Source organism: Bubalus kerabau, chromosome 5, assembly GCF_029407905.1.
Source record: "Bubalus kerabau isolate K-KA32 ecotype Philippines breed swamp buffalo chromosome 5, PCC_UOA_SB_1v2, whole genome shotgun sequence".
Taxonomy (NCBI): domain Eukaryota; kingdom Metazoa; phylum Chordata; class Mammalia; order Artiodactyla; family Bovidae; genus Bubalus; species Bubalus kerabau.
The window spans coordinates 28,650,598-28,669,738 of record NC_073628.1 but is presented as its reverse complement, the minus strand read 5'-3'; the positions used below and the strand labels follow the sequence as shown (position 1 = coordinate 28,669,738).

Genomic DNA, 19,141 nt, shown 5'->3' with positions numbered 1-19,141 from the left:
TCTTTCCTTTTCTCCTTTGCTTTTCACTTCTCTTCTTTTCACAGCTATTTGTAAGGCCTCCCCAGATAGCCATTTTGCTTTTTTGCATTTCTTTTCCATGGGGATGGTCTTGATCCCTGTCTCCTGTACAATGTCATGAACCTCAAAGTAGGGAAAACCACTAGACCATTCAGGTATGACCTAAATCAAATATTTTCAATAATCTTACATAAAGGAAACATAATCCAAAGATACTTCACTATACCTTAAAAAAGTACAGGCTGAACTAAACATATGCATTTACCAAGTCTTTAAGATGGAAACAAAGAACACATGAGAGCTTGACGGGTTATTAAACAGAAATGTGCATTCATTGTGTCAGCTCAAATGTGGATATGACCAGGGCTTCAAGGCTGGCCTCAACAGTGATGTAAATGCATGTTGTCATTGAGTCACTAAGTCTTTTGTGACCCCATGGACTGTAGCCTGCCAAGTTCCTCTGGCCATGGAATTTCCCAGGCAAGAACACTGGAGTAGGTTGCCATTTTCTTCTCCAGGGGATCTCCTGACCCAGGGATCAAACCCTCTTCTCCTGTTTGGCAGGCAGATTCTTTACTACCACTTGGGTATGGTAGGATGGCATCACCGACTCGATGGACATGGATTTGGGTGAACTCCAGGAGTTAGTGATGGACAGGGTGGCCTGGCACGCTGTAGTTCATGGGGTGGCAAAGAGTCGGACAGAACTGAGCAACTGAACTGAACTGATTGCTAATAAATATTTGGTTTTTGGCTTCTCCAGGACAACATGTGGAAAACTAAAATTGGTGTGGAAAATCAAACATTCACTCTATTAACCCCATTCAGAGGGGTCTCTTAATTTCTCCTGTTTTCTCCTTTTGTTGACTGTTTTTCACATGTGATGGGCAGAGAAGTCCCATCACAAATCCATAAGTGCACATAAAGTAGCTTGCTATAATTTCATTTCGACTTAATGAATGGTTCTGAACTCCTGTTTTTCTGAGCTAATGGGTTGTGGAAATGTTGTCTCAGTCATTTTGAGGATTCTTTTCTTTCAGCTCATGGTGTCATGGTTCTAGAAGATTCCAAGTGACCCTGACATTGGCAGAGAGAGGGATCAGTCTGGTCCTGGGCCTGTGAACACACAGGAGATGAACATCACCATGGAGATGTTCCGTTTATCTTTAAGGGCTCTTTGCAGTATCACAACAGTCAGGAAACAGATCCTACCCAAGAGGCCCACTTGAAGAGCATCCCACAGCCTCATTCCCTCCAGAATCTCACATTCCAAAAGGCAGCCTTGGAGGCGGAGCCGTTCCCTTCAGAAACTGCTCAAGTCTCTGCTTGAATTACCTTCAACCACCAAGTCACCCACTACCCATTCAAAGTAATCCTCTTCTAGTCTACAATTCAGATTGTTGATTCCCGCTGCCTGCATTTCCTCTCCAAACTCCAACCCTCTGTGCTCTACAAAGGCAGGAGCTGTCAACCCTGACTGCATGTTAGAATCACTTGGACATTAAAAAAACAAAAAACACTGAAGCCAAGTCACAACTCTAGACCAAATGTAAACCAAAACCCCAAGGGGTAAATCTCAGGTTATCAACTTTTTAAAATTCATGTCCTAAGTGATTCTAACCTAAGGTGAGGGTTGAGAACCTCTGCCCTAAAGACTTAGAATTTGGGGATCCTGCCATGCTAGTTTTACGTACTTCCTCTGGAGGGAGAGGAGGGTGGCAAAGTCTGTTTAAATAAAGGGAAGAAAAAAGAATATGCAGGACAAATCAAAACAAAAGACAAATGTTTCACAGAGAAACAGAGTTTTTAAGTGGGTTTTGAAATATCCAAAGGTACAAGTCTTATTTTGACTTTTCTTATTCAATATATCAATAAATGTAGTCTTATCTTTATTAGAAAGATTGGCCTTCTAAAGCATTTGATAGAGCATTTCCTATTACAGTAAAAGTAGTCTACTAATCCATGACTGGAATTTTATTCTTATATTTGTAAGAATATAAGAATATTGCTGTTTTTGGTTTAGATGCTCAGTCTTGTCCAACTCTTTTAGCAACCCCACAGACTGTAGCCCACCAGGCTCCTCTGTCCATGGGATTTCCAAGGTAAGGATACTGCAGTGGGTTGCCATCTCCTTCTCCAGGGGATCTTCCTGACCCAGGGATCAAACCCACATCTCCTGAATTTTGCAGGCAGATTCTTTACCACTGAGCCACCAGGGAAGCCCCTATCTCGACTGAGAGGCAAATAATTAGTAACTTGCACCAGCTATGATGCCAGATAGTCAAACATAAACAAGAACAATATGTCCAAAACAAGCACATACTATGTGCTGGAAATATAGGGATAATCAGTGTGTAATTCACTACTGTGCTTAATCCAGGAGGAAGATTTTCTACTTCAGCTACATGTCCCATGACTTTGTTCACTGAAAAGTTACCAGTTATCTCAATATTTGAAATGATCTGTATTTCATTAATCTTAGTAAGAAAATATTTTTCCAGAGAACGAGTCTAAAATTTCTAACTTTTACATATTTTAAACTGTTTTCTCACCTTTGATTATACGGAACTAAATTTAAGCCATTAAATTAAAAGACTATTACATCTAACTTTCAATTTACTTGATTTCAAATAAATTTCCTGTAATCTCCCTTCCATGCCAATACCAAAGAATATTAAAACAAAAAAAAAATCTCGCAGCAAGGTAATGGAAATCACATGTGATACTTGTTATTTCACTTCTTCCCTTTATTTCTTACCTTTTTGGAAGGTTTTTGGCATAAAAATGAATGCTTACCCATTACTGTCAAGTACCTGTCTTATTGCTGCATGCTTTGATCATAAATCACAAGTCTCCTCCCTTAAAGCTGTCTGAGTATTCAATGATAACATCTTATCAAACAACCTAAACACAGGGAGTTTTAACTGGGGATAAATGAATGTCAGGGACCGATAAATCAAGCAGCTTGACCATTGCAAAAATCAAAGGATCCACGGAAGAGAAAACCACCCGCCCCCCAACCTCAATTTTAGACACTTCTCCTACTTCAAAATTCATAAAAGAACAAGAGCAAATCGGGGCTCTCTTACAGAACAGAAAGTGATTTAGAATCACACACAAATTCCAAGGTCAAAAACTTCCCCAGTGTCAAAGACCCAATGCTTTCAAATTTACCAATGAAAACTCTCCCAGAAAAAAGTATGGAGCCTAACACAAACTACACAATTATGTCAGGGAACCCCCAGCTCCCCTCTCCCTCCACCAGTAATGACTGAGTTATACCACATTTTAAGGTTCTAGATAATTATTTTCAATGTTGAATCCTCAGAACTTTTAATATCTCGTGAAATATGACTTTTTCACTTTATAACCAGAAAAAAGTAAGAAAGAGGTAACATTTCTTCTCTGTTTGATGTACTGTCTTTATTTCCAGCATCATCTTGGTATCTGTTGCCTGTGGTAAGAATATAAGAATAATTTGTCAAAGGACTGTTGTTACAGCATAGAACCGGGAAAGTCAATTTTGGGGTCACTTCTCTGGAATTTGTCAAGGGCCGTCACTGTAGGATGTGAAATACCCAATATTTATCTAAACTCTTCTAAGACTTTGAAGAAGAACTGATTTGGTAAATTTGGAACATTGTTGATGGAGAATGCACATTTGAGTTTTCTCCTTTGAAGACATTGCCACACTAACCATGAACTTCCGGGCAAAGAGGTCATTTGTCAGTCATCTCTTTGGTCATATTTCCTAACACTCATGAAAGACACTAACTGTATATTGGACATACAAATGAATAAATGAAAGAGTGAGTGAATGAATGAAAGAGTGAATCATTCATTCAATAAATCAATGTATCACCAAAGGTCATACATCTTCTTTAATTTTAAGATCACTAATTTTTGATCAAGTGCAGATTTTCAATAGGACTACTAACTTCTAAAATGTTAGCACCTGAGAAATGACAAACCAAGAAAAATTAAAGAGAAAAAAATGACCCACTGTACTTGGAAAGCCAACTGAGCAGTGGCAGCAGGTACTTATTGACTTGGGACAGAGACTAGAATGAACTTTGGAAATAAGAATGTCAATAATGAGAAATGCCATGTCAGGTAAACAAAAGGATGTCTTCAAGCCTGTGAATTTCTCCTAGCAATTTTTCTTCCTGGAAACAAAGCATCTGAAAACACATCTTACAGTGGCATGCATTTACTATACACCTCATTTATTACAGAGGATTATAACTGCTTGGGGGAAGAAGTCTTCTTTACCAATAAAGAAATGGCAGAGATTAGATGTGGGGACCTGCTCTGTCTTGAAGAGTCAAGAGCATATTTGGCCTAACAGACTTATTTTCAGGACATGAAGGTGAATGTCAGAGTTCCAGCTGACTACGAAGGTGTCTAATGGAAGCCCTTGAGTCTGGTCTAGAGGAGAAATGACCACAAGGAGAAAGCTTGTCTCTCAGCTCTCCTCATTCCCATCAATGTTCCTCCAAAATACATTTAGAAAAAAAATAGAGTTCTCTCTCATGCATGTCAATATGAAATCCTATTAAATACCTATATGTAGATGTCAAATTGAATATATAATTCAGAAGCTCATGAGAAAGATTGGAAATGGACAGAAATTTAGGAGTTATTGACAGAGATGCTATAATGTTGTAATACTGAATTGCAGACATCTAAAAAGATTATAAAGGTTCTAGGGCAGAGCACTATAGTACCTTAATCTTTAAGATATCAGCAGAGGGATAAGAATAGCCAGGAACATTGGGCAGGAGGCACCAGTGACATAGAAAGAAAATCAGGAAATGTATTGTCTCAAAGGTCAAAAAAAATGATGTGTTTAAATAAGGAAGATGTCGTCAGCTCTGCTAAATGCTGCTGAGAGGTCACAAAGATAAGATTAGATTGAGAAAAACGGGGCTCATGGTTGACCTTGATAAACACACTCTCTGCTGAATGGTGAGACTGGAGGACTTAATGGGAGGGGTGGAAGAGGAGATGTAAAGGAAGTACATGCAATGGAGACAATAACCACTGACAAATCAATGAGGAGGTTTGCTGTGAAAAGCAGCAGAAAAATGGGCAGTAGATAAAAAAAAATCTGGGACCAATGGAAGATTTCTTTTTTAAAGAAGGAGGTCTTATCCTCAATCCTATGATCTATGGGGGGAAGTCCAAAACCCTCATCAAGATTTTTGACACTCCTGAGAGGAGGCCATGGTGACTATGATGCACGTATGTCTGTTTAAATGCACCCTGGGCATCAGGGAAAAGATGGGAAGAGTTACCTCTGCCTCTGAGGTCATGCTATCCTTCATACACACATATGTACCATTTCTGCTGTCTGCCATGTTAACTTAAATTTCTTTAGGGTGGGAAGGGGGAGGTTCACCTTTAAGCGGCAAATTTTGCTGAAGGTTAGAGGGTCAATGAGGAAGACTCACATTGCATATTACACAGCAAAACCACCGCAACAAATCACCTCACATTAAATATTCCTATTCTGAAAAATCCTTTCAGCCATCCTTTCCCTGGGTGTTTTTCACTGGCCTCTGTCCTCTATGGCAGGCACCTCCAACCTCCAGGATCTGACGCCTGACAATCTGAGGTGGAGCTGAGGTAATAATAATAGAAATAAAATGAACAATGAATGTAATGCACTTGAATCATCCAAAAACCATTCCCAATCAGTTCATCGAAAAATTGTCTTCCATAAAACTGGTCCCTGGTGCCAAACAGGCAGGGGATCACTGCTCCATAGAATGCTCCATAGATCACTGCTCCTTTGGCTCTCTGGCTGGTTTCTCTCTCCTCTTTTTTTTCTCTCTTTTGTTCTAACTTTTCTATTCTCTCTCAGACAAAACATACACACAAACAAAACAAAATATGTGTGTATACATTTTTTCCTGTAGCTCTATGTTTTTCTAGAGGGGGGATGGAGTACCCACTGATACCCATACCCTTGCCTTTTACTCCGAACAACACAGCTCTCTTTCTAAAAGTAACTCTGGGGCTAGTTCTTAAAAAATAATACATTTTCCATCTTCATCCATATATGCATACTGCTGAGCAGAGCACCTGTCTTTAATAGGCCTTCAGTAAGTACCAGCTCTTGCCTTCCTCCTTCCATGACAAAGAGCAGAGGTGTTATGGATTCTCATATAATTTCCACCCAGCAGTGCCTTAATTAGGTCTGGGCTGCATGATAAGGTACAGCTGTGTTGGGAGGCAATTCGCTGCCTCTGCCTAATGTCAGAACTAACGTAGGTCAGGACCAGGGATAGACCAATGAGAACAGAGTAATAGTCATCTAGAACATCACAGATTTCTCAATTGTGTGTTGACAGGTCCACAAGAGTTTTGCCCTCTTAAAATGTTTATGTCTCAGCATAATATTTATGAAATCTCTTTTTATCCAGGGATTTTCTTATAAGAAAATCATGTAAAAGACAGATAAATGAGACATGACCAACTGTGGGAGTCAGAAACCTCATCAATCTGAAATCACTAGTCCTTTTAGCCAAAGAACAGTAACTTTAAAATATTATTAATACAACAAACGAGAATAAAAGTATTTGGAGATACAAACATACTTCTCAAACTTTTGTAACTTTTTGTACTTTTGGAAGGGTCATTCAAAACACAAAATATTTAGAAATGAGTACAATTCCATTGTGAGTGAAGAAATTATTGTTTATATACCAAAGTCATTAGGACCAAGAGAAAGATACAAGAGTCAGAGAAATACATAACATGACTGAAATCTTATCTTCAAGGAGTCCATTTTTTACAGGTTACAGATCAGGCATTTAAACACATTTCATCCAAAAGAAGACACAATCAGAACCTTCTCGCATCCTAGCCAACTGACTGCTCATGTCTCCATATTCATGACTTAAATGTTAATGGAACCTCAAACCAAATGCCCACAAGCTAGCACTGCTCACACATAGACACCAACCGCATTGCCTGGCATTCCAGTTTAGGGCTGACAGCCCAGTGTGATGAAGGGAGAAGAGAGGAGAAACTAACAATATGTCAGTGAAAAGTCTTGAGTGACCCCCCATAGACCCAATTCCACCCACTAGGCACTCTTGCACACTTTAAATTTAAGTTCTTGTCCTTCGCAGTGAAAACAAAGTACATTTTCTCATATACAAAAACATTTCACCTTGATGAAAGGAGAATAGTTTGATACTTTTCTCTTTTTGGAAAAGGAATCTCTAAGTCCTTCAGTGTTACCATAGGCAACTGAGAAATTCAAACCATATACGAATGTATGCGTGCACACATACAGAGACAGACATAACAAGAGTGGAAATAAATTATGCAGACTTAAATTATCATTAAAAAAAAAACTTGATGGTAAGATAATTAAAGAGAAGAATTAGTTTGGTAAAAATAGTATTAGTGTACTTGGAGCTAAATGAAACAACACAGATACGATGCAGAGAAGGACTGAATCAGAAAAGCAACATTTCCTCTTAGCACTCACCTGTACAAGAGAAGTCATCCACACGAATGTACCCTGGGACACAGTCACAGCGATATAACCCAGGCAGGTTGACACACACAGTGTTGGCATGACAGTAATGCATCTTAGCTGCACACTCATCAATATCTGAAGAAGAAGAAGAAAAAAAGAAGCAATAACACAGTTAGATGAATGACTAAACTAGAATGTGATCATCTTACAATGAAATTAGAAAAGATGAATGCCCATGGAAGGCAAGAGAAAAAACAAGATGCATTAGCACAAAAGCTTAAGCGCAAATTTCAGCTGGTGTAGCAGATTCTATCTAAAGTTGAAAATCTTTCTAGAAAGATGCATGGTGGGACACAACAGTGAAGAACTCAAGAAGCTTGAAGACTGAACCTATTATTACTCTTTCACCAAAAAGGATGCTTCATTTTAATGTCCCAAATCAAGGAGTTCTGTGTCCAGGCATTGACACCAATGAATATTTATTAGGTGTCCACTGTACACAGTGTGGCTTTCATCAGAGAGATCAAGAGAATTCAGCTTCTCTCTGCTTGTTTTTCTTACTAATACATGCTTTAATCCATCTGGTACAAAATGATCGTGGAGCCACTTTCTCCCATGTTGTACTATGAATACAGACAGCAACTGCTGTCTAATGAAAATGAATGTCTTTCATCGCTTGACCTGGAGATGCATCCTATGTCACAGAATAATGGGATGATTCAACAAAAAAGACCTTTTTCTCTTTGGAATGGAGATCAGAGCATCACCTTCTGTCTCATAAAAAGTTCATGATAAGAATTAAGATAACCTACAACCATAAGCATAGAGTTTAGTCTTTTCTAGAGTTTATGTTTTAAAAAATGGGTTTATACTCATTTTACTCAGACTGCTAATAATGTGATGGCCTGGGAGAGGGAAGAATAAAAACATTGTGGGAATCCAAAATAGCCAATATGAGCTCTAGCTCCAGTCTGGTTAATTACTAGCAGATGACCCTCATCATAAGGGTTACTTCTGAACCTACTGCTCTATATCTTTCAGTGTGCCATCTAATTTACCCACATACAATTCCGTGAGTGAGGTACAGCACTACCACCATTCTAAAGTCTAGACTGAGGCTTAGAGAAGTTAAATGTCTGGCACTAAGTCATCCGGTAAGAAGACACTATATCCACAATTTGAAATCAAAAGTCCACCTCTTATTTACTATGATTTACCTCATGAAAGCACTCTGAAAACGATCACTAGTCAAATGTAGCATTATGACTAAGATAATCACAGAAATCCTAGTAATCTTCATGCATAGAAACTACATTTCTGTGCACTGAAAATTCATTTCTTTACTTTAAAAATAAATGTAGATGAATTTATTTCTGGCATAAAACACCCCAAAATAATATCAGATTCTTTTCAGTCCTAAAGATCTGTTAACCTATACTTGAAAGTTAACTGAGGCTCTGAAAGAAGACATAGCCAGCAAGACTTCCATAAATTTAAGAAACAAACATCAAAACTTAGTGAAAGAATTCAGGCAATCAATAATTCTACATGCACAGTATCTTGAGCTTTCAAAACAAATGGCCAACAGGAATATAAAAATTGTATAATAATATGAGTACATCAAGCTTGGGTGTGGAAGGGACTCTCCCAAAAATTTGGGATAGGATAGTAACTGCATGAAATCATTAGAGGTGCTTCAGATCTTTCTGGCACTCAAGGCAATAGAATTCTTAAACAAGTTGGTTCCTTACATCATTAAAGCATTATGCTTTACAGAAGAGTGGATATCATAAAACTCAAGAGGAAAAGTGTTTCAAGAAAGGAATAATGGTCAGGTTTGTCACCTGATGCTGAAAAAGCTGAATAAGATAGAGACAGAATTAATGTTTTGATTTGGCAAGAAGTTCATTGTTGCCCTTGAGCTGTTAAGAGAAGTTTGGGGAAAGTGGAGTCAATTAAAGAAAGAAGGAAAGATGAAGGAGACAGAAAATCAAGGCAAACTTTTTGAGATGTTTTGCCATCAAGAGAAGAAAAACTGTAGTAGCTCTAGGGAGACTCCAGGTTAAAAGACAGTCTTGTTTAAAGACTGTTTTGGAAAAGATCACAGAATGTTTACACACGGCTGGACACGATTCAACACTAGTGAAGAAAACTGACATTATAGAAGAGACAGCAGGGATTTCCCTGATGGTCCACTAGTTAAGACTTTGTCTTCCAATGCAGGGGGTGTAGGTTCAATCCCTGGTCAGGGAGGTAAGACCCCACATGCCTCAGGGCCAAAAAAATCAAAACATAAACAGACATAATATTGCAACAGACTCAATAAAGACAAAAATAATGAGAGCAGATTTCTGCAGGAGCAAAGTCTTGGAGGAGACAAGAGGAGTTGAGTTCCAGTCCACAGATGGAGCAAGTCATTTTTACAACAAAATGAAACTAACAGATAAGGGAAGAAAGTTGGTATATTTGATGGTGGAAAGAAGAAGTAATGTTCCTTTGCTTGTTTTTTAATTTTCTCAGTGAAATGAGTGAGTAACATCTGAGAATTAGGAGAAGGAGGTGGTACTAGATGTTTAAAGAGAGGGGAAAAGGTAAAGGTACGAAGCCATCATTTGGGGAAAGTGAAGTCGCTCAGTTGTGTCAGACTCTTTGTGACCCCATGGACAGTAGCCTACCAGGCTCCTTCATCCATGAGATTTTCCAGGCAAGAATACTGGAGTGGGTTGCCATTTCCTTCTCCAGGAGATCTTCCCGACCCAGGGATTGAACCCGGGTCTCCCACACTGTAGGCAGAGACTTTACCATATGAGCCACCAGGGAAGTGGAAGGAAGGAAACCATTTACTAGAGAGTATAGTAGGTGGCTACAGAGGCACATGTGACCTGTGACCATAAATGCTAAGTGAGAGCAGTCAGCGTGGCCATGTGCTTCACTCCAGATGCACCCAGATACCTGGGGAAGGCGCAGGGTAGTGGGAAAGAGGTGTACCCAAAGATGAGTTTTTGAACAAACAGGATAGATTAAAATGAGAAACAAGGGAACTGATGTTGCAAGAAAAGAGCTGATGATCATGAGATGCCAAGGAATCGCAGTTATTAAGGAAAAAAGTGAGGACAACAAGAGGGAGTTGAAATGCACTGCCTAGCTCAAAGCTAAAGAACTTGTTCCCCCAGCCGCTGGAAGTACTGCCTGCTACAAATCTTCAACTGTTAGCCTTTGAGGAAAACTGTCCTTGACTTATGTGAGCTGCCTCACCCTTAGTCACACCCCCACCCTGAGGACAATATTCACTGAAGGATGGTTCTCCTTAACAGTAACTCAAGATAATTGTGAAAGATTATACCGGGTTCAGAGCACTCAATGAGATTCAGCTAACCCCTCCCTCTGTGCAATTCTGTATCTTTCCCTTCCTCCATAGGCATTGCATCCCTATTAAGCTTCCTGCATGTCAGTCTCCATCTCAGAGTTTGCTTCCCAGGGAACCCTAACTTCAATAGGACTCCTGAGGGAGGCAGAAATGATTCCAGTGTGAGTACTACAGTGTGTGAGCTGGAAAGGCAGAAGATGGAGTTATAGAGTGACGTGCTTGACACTAAGATTTCAAAGGTGATTTAGTTGTTGCTGATTACAAGATCTTTTATTTGACCATGTGAGAGTGGAAGAATAGATCACTGTAAGTGAGGGGTTGACAGACCAAGAAAAGCCAGATATAAGAGGGGGCTGGTCTGCATTAGCACATCTCATCCAGTATATTACCAGATTTCCTCCTCCTGAGCAAATAATTCAACTGTACTTTCCCATCCTCTTCCAAGCATGAATCTCAGAAGCCTACCACCTTGAGGTAGAAAGATTAAGGGCCAGCATCAGACTTAACACATTTCCTTCTTCCTGCCTTGGAAATTATGGAAGCACAGAAATGGAAGCTCTTTCAGCCTGCGTCCCTGAGTGAGGAGCAGGTCACCAGACCCGCATGATGGACATGTTGCATGACCTAGAAATATGCTTTTGTTAATTTAAGCCATTGAGTCTACCCTGACCAGTACAGAGAATGACCATGAGAAGCACTGCAATGGAGATCATTCAATTTGATCTTGAAAAATGAACAGAAATTCAGCTTTGAGAATGGAGATGAGGAAACAGAAGGAAAACTGCAGAGCCTAAACTTTTTGTCTTTGCAGAGTTATAAAGGGAGAGGACCATTTAGTCTGTACATTCAAAGAACACTAATTAGCCCTCTACTATGCTTTTAAAGGCAGAGTGATGAATAAAACACCATCACAGACCTCACAGCCTGGCAAGATACTGAGCGGAACTTACATGTTCTACCAATAATGTGAGATCATTTAACAGGGATTTGACCTAGTCTGAGAAGTTGAGAGATGGACTCTCTATAGAAGTGACTGTTCATCCAAGACCTGAAATAGCAATGAAACAGGTGAAGGGGAGAAAAATAACATACCAGATAGAAAAGAATGAAAAGAACTCGTTAAAGGAGGGAACTTTGCCTATTTGAAGACAAACTGGGAAGATGAGCTTGGGCCACCTCTTCTGGGCTCTGGAGGCCACAATAAGGAGCCTGGGCTTAAATCACAGTGGTGACAAAGTCCAATTTCTGATTTTAAAATATAGCTCGGCTGCAGTGAAGAGAATAGATTGAAGCAGGGAAAGCTGAAGGCTAAATCACACTGGTATTTTACTCACAGAGATGCAGCTACAGTGAACTCATTCTATACTGCTAGGATGCCTAGCCATTTTTTAAGATGAGGAACTAGTCAGGACTTGCCTTAGAGGCAATGCAGTCTTCAGCCTATGGGCCAGAGCTGCCAATCAGGCCACTGATGAGAATAAATGTTTCTCTGTTATAGACCCTTGTCAGCTCCTCCCACAGAGAAACTCCTAGCTCATTTCCCTCAGGCCACTGCATAACTACTGAGAGGCAGCAGCCTTATGTGGGTTTGAAGGAGTCACTCAGCCATAACGAGTTTATTTTGATTCTACCAACCAAGCTATCACCTAGTTTCACAGGATGCCAAGTCCTGAACAGAAATATTTTCAAAAACCAGAAAGAGGATGTTAGGAAATCACAGGGAGAATTTCCCACATAGGTTTATCCAACCCTTGCTCTATGTGAGCCATGCCCACACCACAGCCCTGCTGCTCTGCTGATGTGTCATTGAGTTCATTTCATTTTCAATTCATACCATTGGTAATTCCAGCCTTGGCATATCTCGATTTCCTGGTGAAAGTGAAAGTGTTCATTGGCCAGTCATGTCCGACTCTTTGTGATCCCATGGACTGTAGCCTGCCAGGCTCCTCTGTCCATGGAATTCTCCAAGCAAGACTATTAGAGTGGGTAGCCATTCCCTTCTCCAGGAGATCTTCCTGACCCAGGGACTGAACCCAGGCAAGCCCACAAAAAGAATAAAATAAGGCAGAAAATTTGACAAATGTACCAGAAAATTAAACTGTCACTACTTTATCTTTGTTGCTTATCTTCTATCATACAAACATCAAGTATAAAAATCACTTCCTGGTAAAAATGGTAGGGAGACAAAGAAAGTAAAGTGTTTAGAGGCATGGGTTGGGTCCCTTGAGACAAGAGGATGCAAGAAAGAAAAGAATTGACAACTCCCCTGGTTTCAGGATGGGGACAAGGGACAAGGAGAAACACATCTGCCTAAGAAAGACTGCCTCTCCAAACTCCGGGAAAGGCACAAGCCTGCAGACAGTTTCAAGAGGACTCAAGAGTGCTCCACAAGCAAATCTGATTATACAGAGAATCAAAACACAATCAACGTCTTTAGAGAGCTGGGATAGCTTGAGAAAATCCTGAGAAAAGCAAACAACTGAGATTTTTCAAAATGAGCCTAGGACAAATGCTTTTTGTTCACAGACAAAAGATCCTAAAAGGTTATAAAATTACCAAATCAAGAAAAATAAACAGAACTCCCCAATTAAAGAACGAACTGATATTCAGAGAGAGAAACTGAGTGACCCCAAAGCAATGAGGGTTTTAAATATAAGCCTGAAAAGAAATCTGACCATAGCTCAGGTGGTGATGGAGTTTTGCCTAAAGCAGGTCCCTCTCGCAAGCAATGGTCCTTCCTACTCTGATATTTACCCAGAGCCAGGAGGCAAGATGGAAAAGGCAATGGCAACCCACTCCAGTACTCTTGCCTGGAAAATCCCATGGGTGGAGGAGCCTGGTAGGCTGCAGCACAAGAGTCGGACATGACTGAGTGACTTGACTTTCACTTTTCACTTTCATGTATTGGAGAAGGAAATGGCAACCCACTCCAGTGTTCTTGCCTGGAGAATCCCAGGGATGGGGGAGCCTGGTGGGCTGCCATCTATGGGGTCGCACAGAGTCGGACATGACTGAAGCGACTTAGCAGCAGTAGCGGCAGCAGGAGGCAAGAAGAAGCTGTGTCTGAGACTGAACCTCAAAGGAGAAGTTGAACACACTCAAGGCCAGGCTCAACCTAAAGGTCTAGATCAGTCTAGCAAGATTTTCTAAGAACCACAACTAAGTTAGCTACTGGAAGGCAGAATGGATCAAAATTTTAAAAATACATCATTAGGCACAGGATGATATGAAAATGAAAAAGAGGCTAATAGTTCCTAACCTCATAAGGTAAAACTAGGAACAGGCCCTGACACCTGGTTAATATTCAAAATCTGTCATTTCTACATATCAGAAACTATGTTAGGCACTCCACAGGTAGCACAGCAGCACCCCATTTATTCCATTTGACTTTTCCTATAGGAGATAGATATCTGTATGTCATGATAAGGAAACTGAGGCTCAGAGATTTTGAGATCACTTGTACAAAGCATAAAGTCCGTAAGCGTAAGACCCTGGGTTTGAACCCACAGTCTCACTTCACATGTGGCATTGTTCTCCCCGATCCAGTTCTAGCTCTCTGTAAATTTTCGAGCCTATAACTATGTTAGACATGCCTGGTGCTGCCATGAAATGTATGGAAACAGGCAGATCTCCAAATCGAATGTCATTGTGCATCATGTTCATGGCATTTGTTCTGTTTGATGCTCTCTGTTAAAATAGTAAAGCTGTACTCTGCATGACTATTCCTGTGGGTCTTTTAAATTAAACCCTAACTCTTTCAAACTTTAGACTCCAGTAACCCAGGACCCCAAAACAGGTGGTAGAATTCTGCTCTGAGCTAGAACCCCTGATACAACCTTAACTCAGGATGCTTAAGACTGCTGAAGGCCCCCTCTAGGATTAGAAATAGTGACAGAGGAGCCTGGATCTTCTATTAAATATTGTACATCTCGAAACCCCACTGCGGTATATAGCAGCTCCAGTATAATGGGGCTCAAATTGTGATTTATTCTTCGAGATTGCTTGTCACCTTTGAAATATTAGCACTCATCTTCTGAGGTAATAAAAGTACATGATTTATGTCCCTCCCCAGGAAAGTGAAGCAGTTTGTTTTTGTTTTAAAAAGGTATACTTATGGACTTCCAAATGAAATTTGATGTGACATAATGCCTCTTCACAAATCACCAGCCTCCATCTGTACAAGACTGCTCAGAACAAACAGAGCTGAATTTGGCATCATCATCATCATTAAATTAGAGTGTCAGGCTTGGGTAGCAAAGATAGAAGCAAATGCAAAGAATTTTCTAAATAAAACAGTGTGATCTACTCAGACTTGCTGCCTAAGAATAGAAAAAGGCAACCCAGAGAGGGTTAGATGCAGTGGGTTGGGCAAGGGGGTCCACTCCCTATAAGCATTTAAAAATGAAACAGAGTGAAGAAAGAAAATCAATATTTATTGAGACTGGGTGAGTCTCATTTCATTATCTCCAGCCATCCAATGGCTTGGCATCAGAAATGACAGGGAGAGCACCTATGACATCATCCCGGATCTCTGTGACTCCAGGAGCAAACTTGCTCCACTCTGTTGAACCACAGGCACTAAATTGGCAGCCAAGAGTCAAGCCCTCTTCTTGCTCTTTCTATTAGTTAATTCTAGCACTGGGCACTTCTCTAGACATCAGTGTTTCCATTTATGAAGTCACCAGTTGGACCAGAGAGCATCTAAAGACTTCCCCGATTCTAAAGTTATTGACACATTCAGGTGTTTCTGTCCTCACAATGCATCATAAACCCTGCCTCCGAAACATTTTATTTTGGGCCACCCCTTTCCCTCCTATTTCAATGAGCTTGAAAATGTTCCAGATGCCTTTTCCAAGACACAAGTCCTGGAAAATACTAGTAAGATGACCTGAACCTTCACACGGCCCCTTGGTGCCTGTGTCAACTGAGTTGGCATGTCCCCAGAAAATGAAGAACAGCCATATCTAGTTACAGATATTCCAACAAAAGCACAGCTCTGGAAAAGCCCTCCAGGAACTAGTAAGATTACTTGCAGAGCAATTCTACCAGACTTTAATCTCCTGACTTTTCAGAAATCATGAGTTATAAAAACATGGTAGCACTGGCATTGATATGAGATCTATCAATATGCTCCCATCTGTGTCATGCTGAATATTTTTTTTCAAATGAGGGCCTACATGATCTCTGATTTGAACTTATAAAACTCCAGTGAAGCAGACAAGATATGAATTATTATGACCTTTTTCAGATGAGAAAATAAAGTCCTTGAAAAGAATTCTGACTTGCCCAAGGGTACACAGATAATCACTGAGCTGGTAGCAGAATCAAGGCCTTCTAACTCTGGAATTAGTGTTTTATCCAGTGTTCCATGTAATTCTCTATAATTATTGTTTTCTTCTTAAAGCAAGAGTAGAGAAATGCCTGTAGAATATAGAAATATGAACCAAATGAAGAAGAAGCCAGGTAGAAGATATATGTAAAATGTAAAATATGTACATTATGTACATATGTAAAATATGTAATATGTAAAATATGTCCCATCCAAAAAAATAAATAAATAAGGTATATATTGTATCTCTTAAAATATTAATCAATCCTCTTCTCTCTCTCTCTCTCTCTATCAATCTCTTTCATTTGCCTACTTTCAAGAACAAAGAAATGGTTCTGTCTTACAAGGTAAAAAATACAGTGCAAGACCAGTGTTACAAGAAAAATGAGACTAAACCTCAATGGCAGAAAGACAATATAAAGAGTGTGAACTGTTATCTTCACTTTACAGAGGAGAAATAAGGGCCATAGGAATGGATAGTCAATTGTCTCAGGTCATATACCAATGGTACCTGGACTGCCAGGATGTGAATTCAGGCAGCATGGCTCCAAAGCCTACTCATCGCTTTATAGTATCTCCTCCAGTGACTGTGGGCTACATCTCTGATATTTCTAGAGAACTTATATTGTTGTTATTCAGTTGCTAAGTCATGTTCATGGGGTCGCAAAGAGTCGGACAAAACTGAGCGACTGAAATGACTATATGACTGAAGTCATGTTCAACTCTTTGCGACCCCATGGACTGTACCATGCCTGGCTTCCCTGTCCTTCAGTATTTCCCAGAGTCTGCTCAAGCATTAATTTAACTTTTTAAAATAATGGCTCCATTTTTTTTTTCAAATATTTTGAAGCAAGCAAAACACATCTGCCTATCAGATTCAACCCACAAATGCCTGTGTCTTGAAGCATATGATCACAAGTAGCTTGTGGGGGAGGTGGGGACATGAGAGAGAGATGGGGGAGGAGGAGGAGAGAGTAAGAGAGGAGGTGAATGGAAGGAAGAATGGAAGGGGGCAAGGAAGGAAAGACTAGGAAGAAAGGAGGACTAGGGAGGGGAAGGGAAAGGACATGAGAGGAAGTAAAGAGAATGTAGGAAGGCAAAGAAAAAAGGAAGTGAGAGGAGGGGAGGGAGGAGAAGGGAAGGGAGGGGAAGGCAAAGGAAGTGACCAATAAGACAGTCTCAGGAGGTATCTAGATAACTTCTCTGAACTTAGTTGTGTTCCCTGCACAAATTACTCATATGTTTATATACCAACCTCCACTGTGACAGCATTTGGAGATGGAGCCCTTGCAGAGAAAGTATGTTTAGATGAGGTCATGAAAGTGGTGCCCTCCTGATGAGATTAGTATCCCTTTAAGAAAAGATGAAAAAGCAGGGATGGCGTCACCAACTCAACAGACATGAACTTGGGTAAACTCCAGAAGATGGTGAGGGACAGGGAAGCCTGGCATGCAGCAGCCCGTGGGTCACAGAGAGTTGTACACGACTTGGTGACTGAACAACAACATGAAAAAGCATGCCCTCCTGCTCCACCAGATGATGCCACAGGGAGAAGGCAGCCATCTGCAAGTCAGAAAGAGCCCTCGGCAGAACCCAACCCTGATCTCAGACTTCCAGCCTCCAGTATTGTGAATAAATTTCCATTGTTTAAGCCATCCAGTCAGTGACATTTTGTTATGACAGCCCCCATGGACTGATAATTTAATAACCCTTTAAATTTCTCTGTTGCCTGGTGAGATGAATTTTTACATCATCTTCTAAGATATGTGTCAAACAAACATGTTTCCTGCCAGATCAAATATTTGCGTATTAAAAATTCAAATACCCTTTTGGCCATCCCATGCACGGTAATGAACTCTTCTCATACAAGGTTAAATACATCATAAGCTAGAAGTTAGATTGTTGCATTTTCTGACATTTTAAAGGTGTTTTCCATATATACCTACGCCAGATATTTGCAAATTCATGCTAAGATGTTTTTTCCCCTGCTGGGTTCAATTTCAGAATTAAATACTGTCATAAAGTAACACATCTCTTTGTGCCACAGGGAATCACAGCATACCAACTTTTAGCTGACATCAGAAAAACACTGTAAGATACCACTCCAAGACTTTTTTCCCCAGCCTCGTATTTCTGACCTTCAAGAGGGTCTACAAAGTGATGCTGAGCTTCTACAAGGAAAGAAGCACCCTGAAAGAAAGGTGATGAATTCAGTTTCAGCTGTAGGCTGTGCCCAGACTACCTGAATCTATCCATTTCTGAACCCTACACTTCAGCCAATGGTACCAACAAAACCAGGGAGTGCTTCCAAAAAGGTCTGAGGTGTCCTCAAGAGTTGTAAGCCAGCTATGGAAGCTATGAAGATCTTGTGCCTTCCCTACCATTGCTGTTGCTGCTGCTGCTGCTGCTAAGTCGCTTCAGTCATGTCCGATTCTGTGTGACCCCATAGACAGAAGCTCACCAGGCTCCCCCGTCCCTGGGATTCTCCAGGCAAGAAGTGGAGTGGGTTGCCATTTCCTTTTCCAATGCATGAAAGTGAAAAGTGAAAGTCAAGTCGCTCAGTCGTGTCTGACTCTTGGTGACCCCATGGACTGCAGCCTATTCCGCTCCCTACCACTGGGAAAGGAAATTCCAGAGCTACTAAGAGACTGCTAGATTCCAGAGGCAGTCAAGATCCCAAAGCTCAGTGGGATGCGGTCCTTGTCTCCTGGCTTTTATGCTAAGTGAAAATAGCCAGACCATACAGAACCAGTCCCAGTCTAGTGGAGAGGCAGTCACCTAAACATGACTTACTAGAAAAAGAAGTGGCTAATTCCATCAAAAACAACCGAGGAAGAATTCACCAAAAATGTATCTGTGGTGAATCTTGAGAAGGCAAGAAGATGCCTTCAGAAGTGTTGATGGCCTTCCCTTATCACTTTGATTTAACTGG

General features: G+C 40.5%; 1 protein-coding gene across 2 annotated transcripts in view; it reads right to left on the bottom strand.

The window, feature by feature from the left end:
* NELL1 (neural EGFL like 1) overlaps positions 1-19,141 on the bottom strand; it is a 1,034,994-nt gene that overhangs the window by 507,340 nt on the left and 508,513 nt on the right. For both annotated transcript variants that reach the window (XM_055581358.1, XM_055581357.1), the window contains one exon: positions 7,523-7,648. In XM_055581358.1, the coding sequence (XP_055437333.1) occupies positions 7,523-7,648 (126 nt within the window). The remainder of the gene's footprint in view (positions 1-7,522; positions 7,649-19,141) is intronic.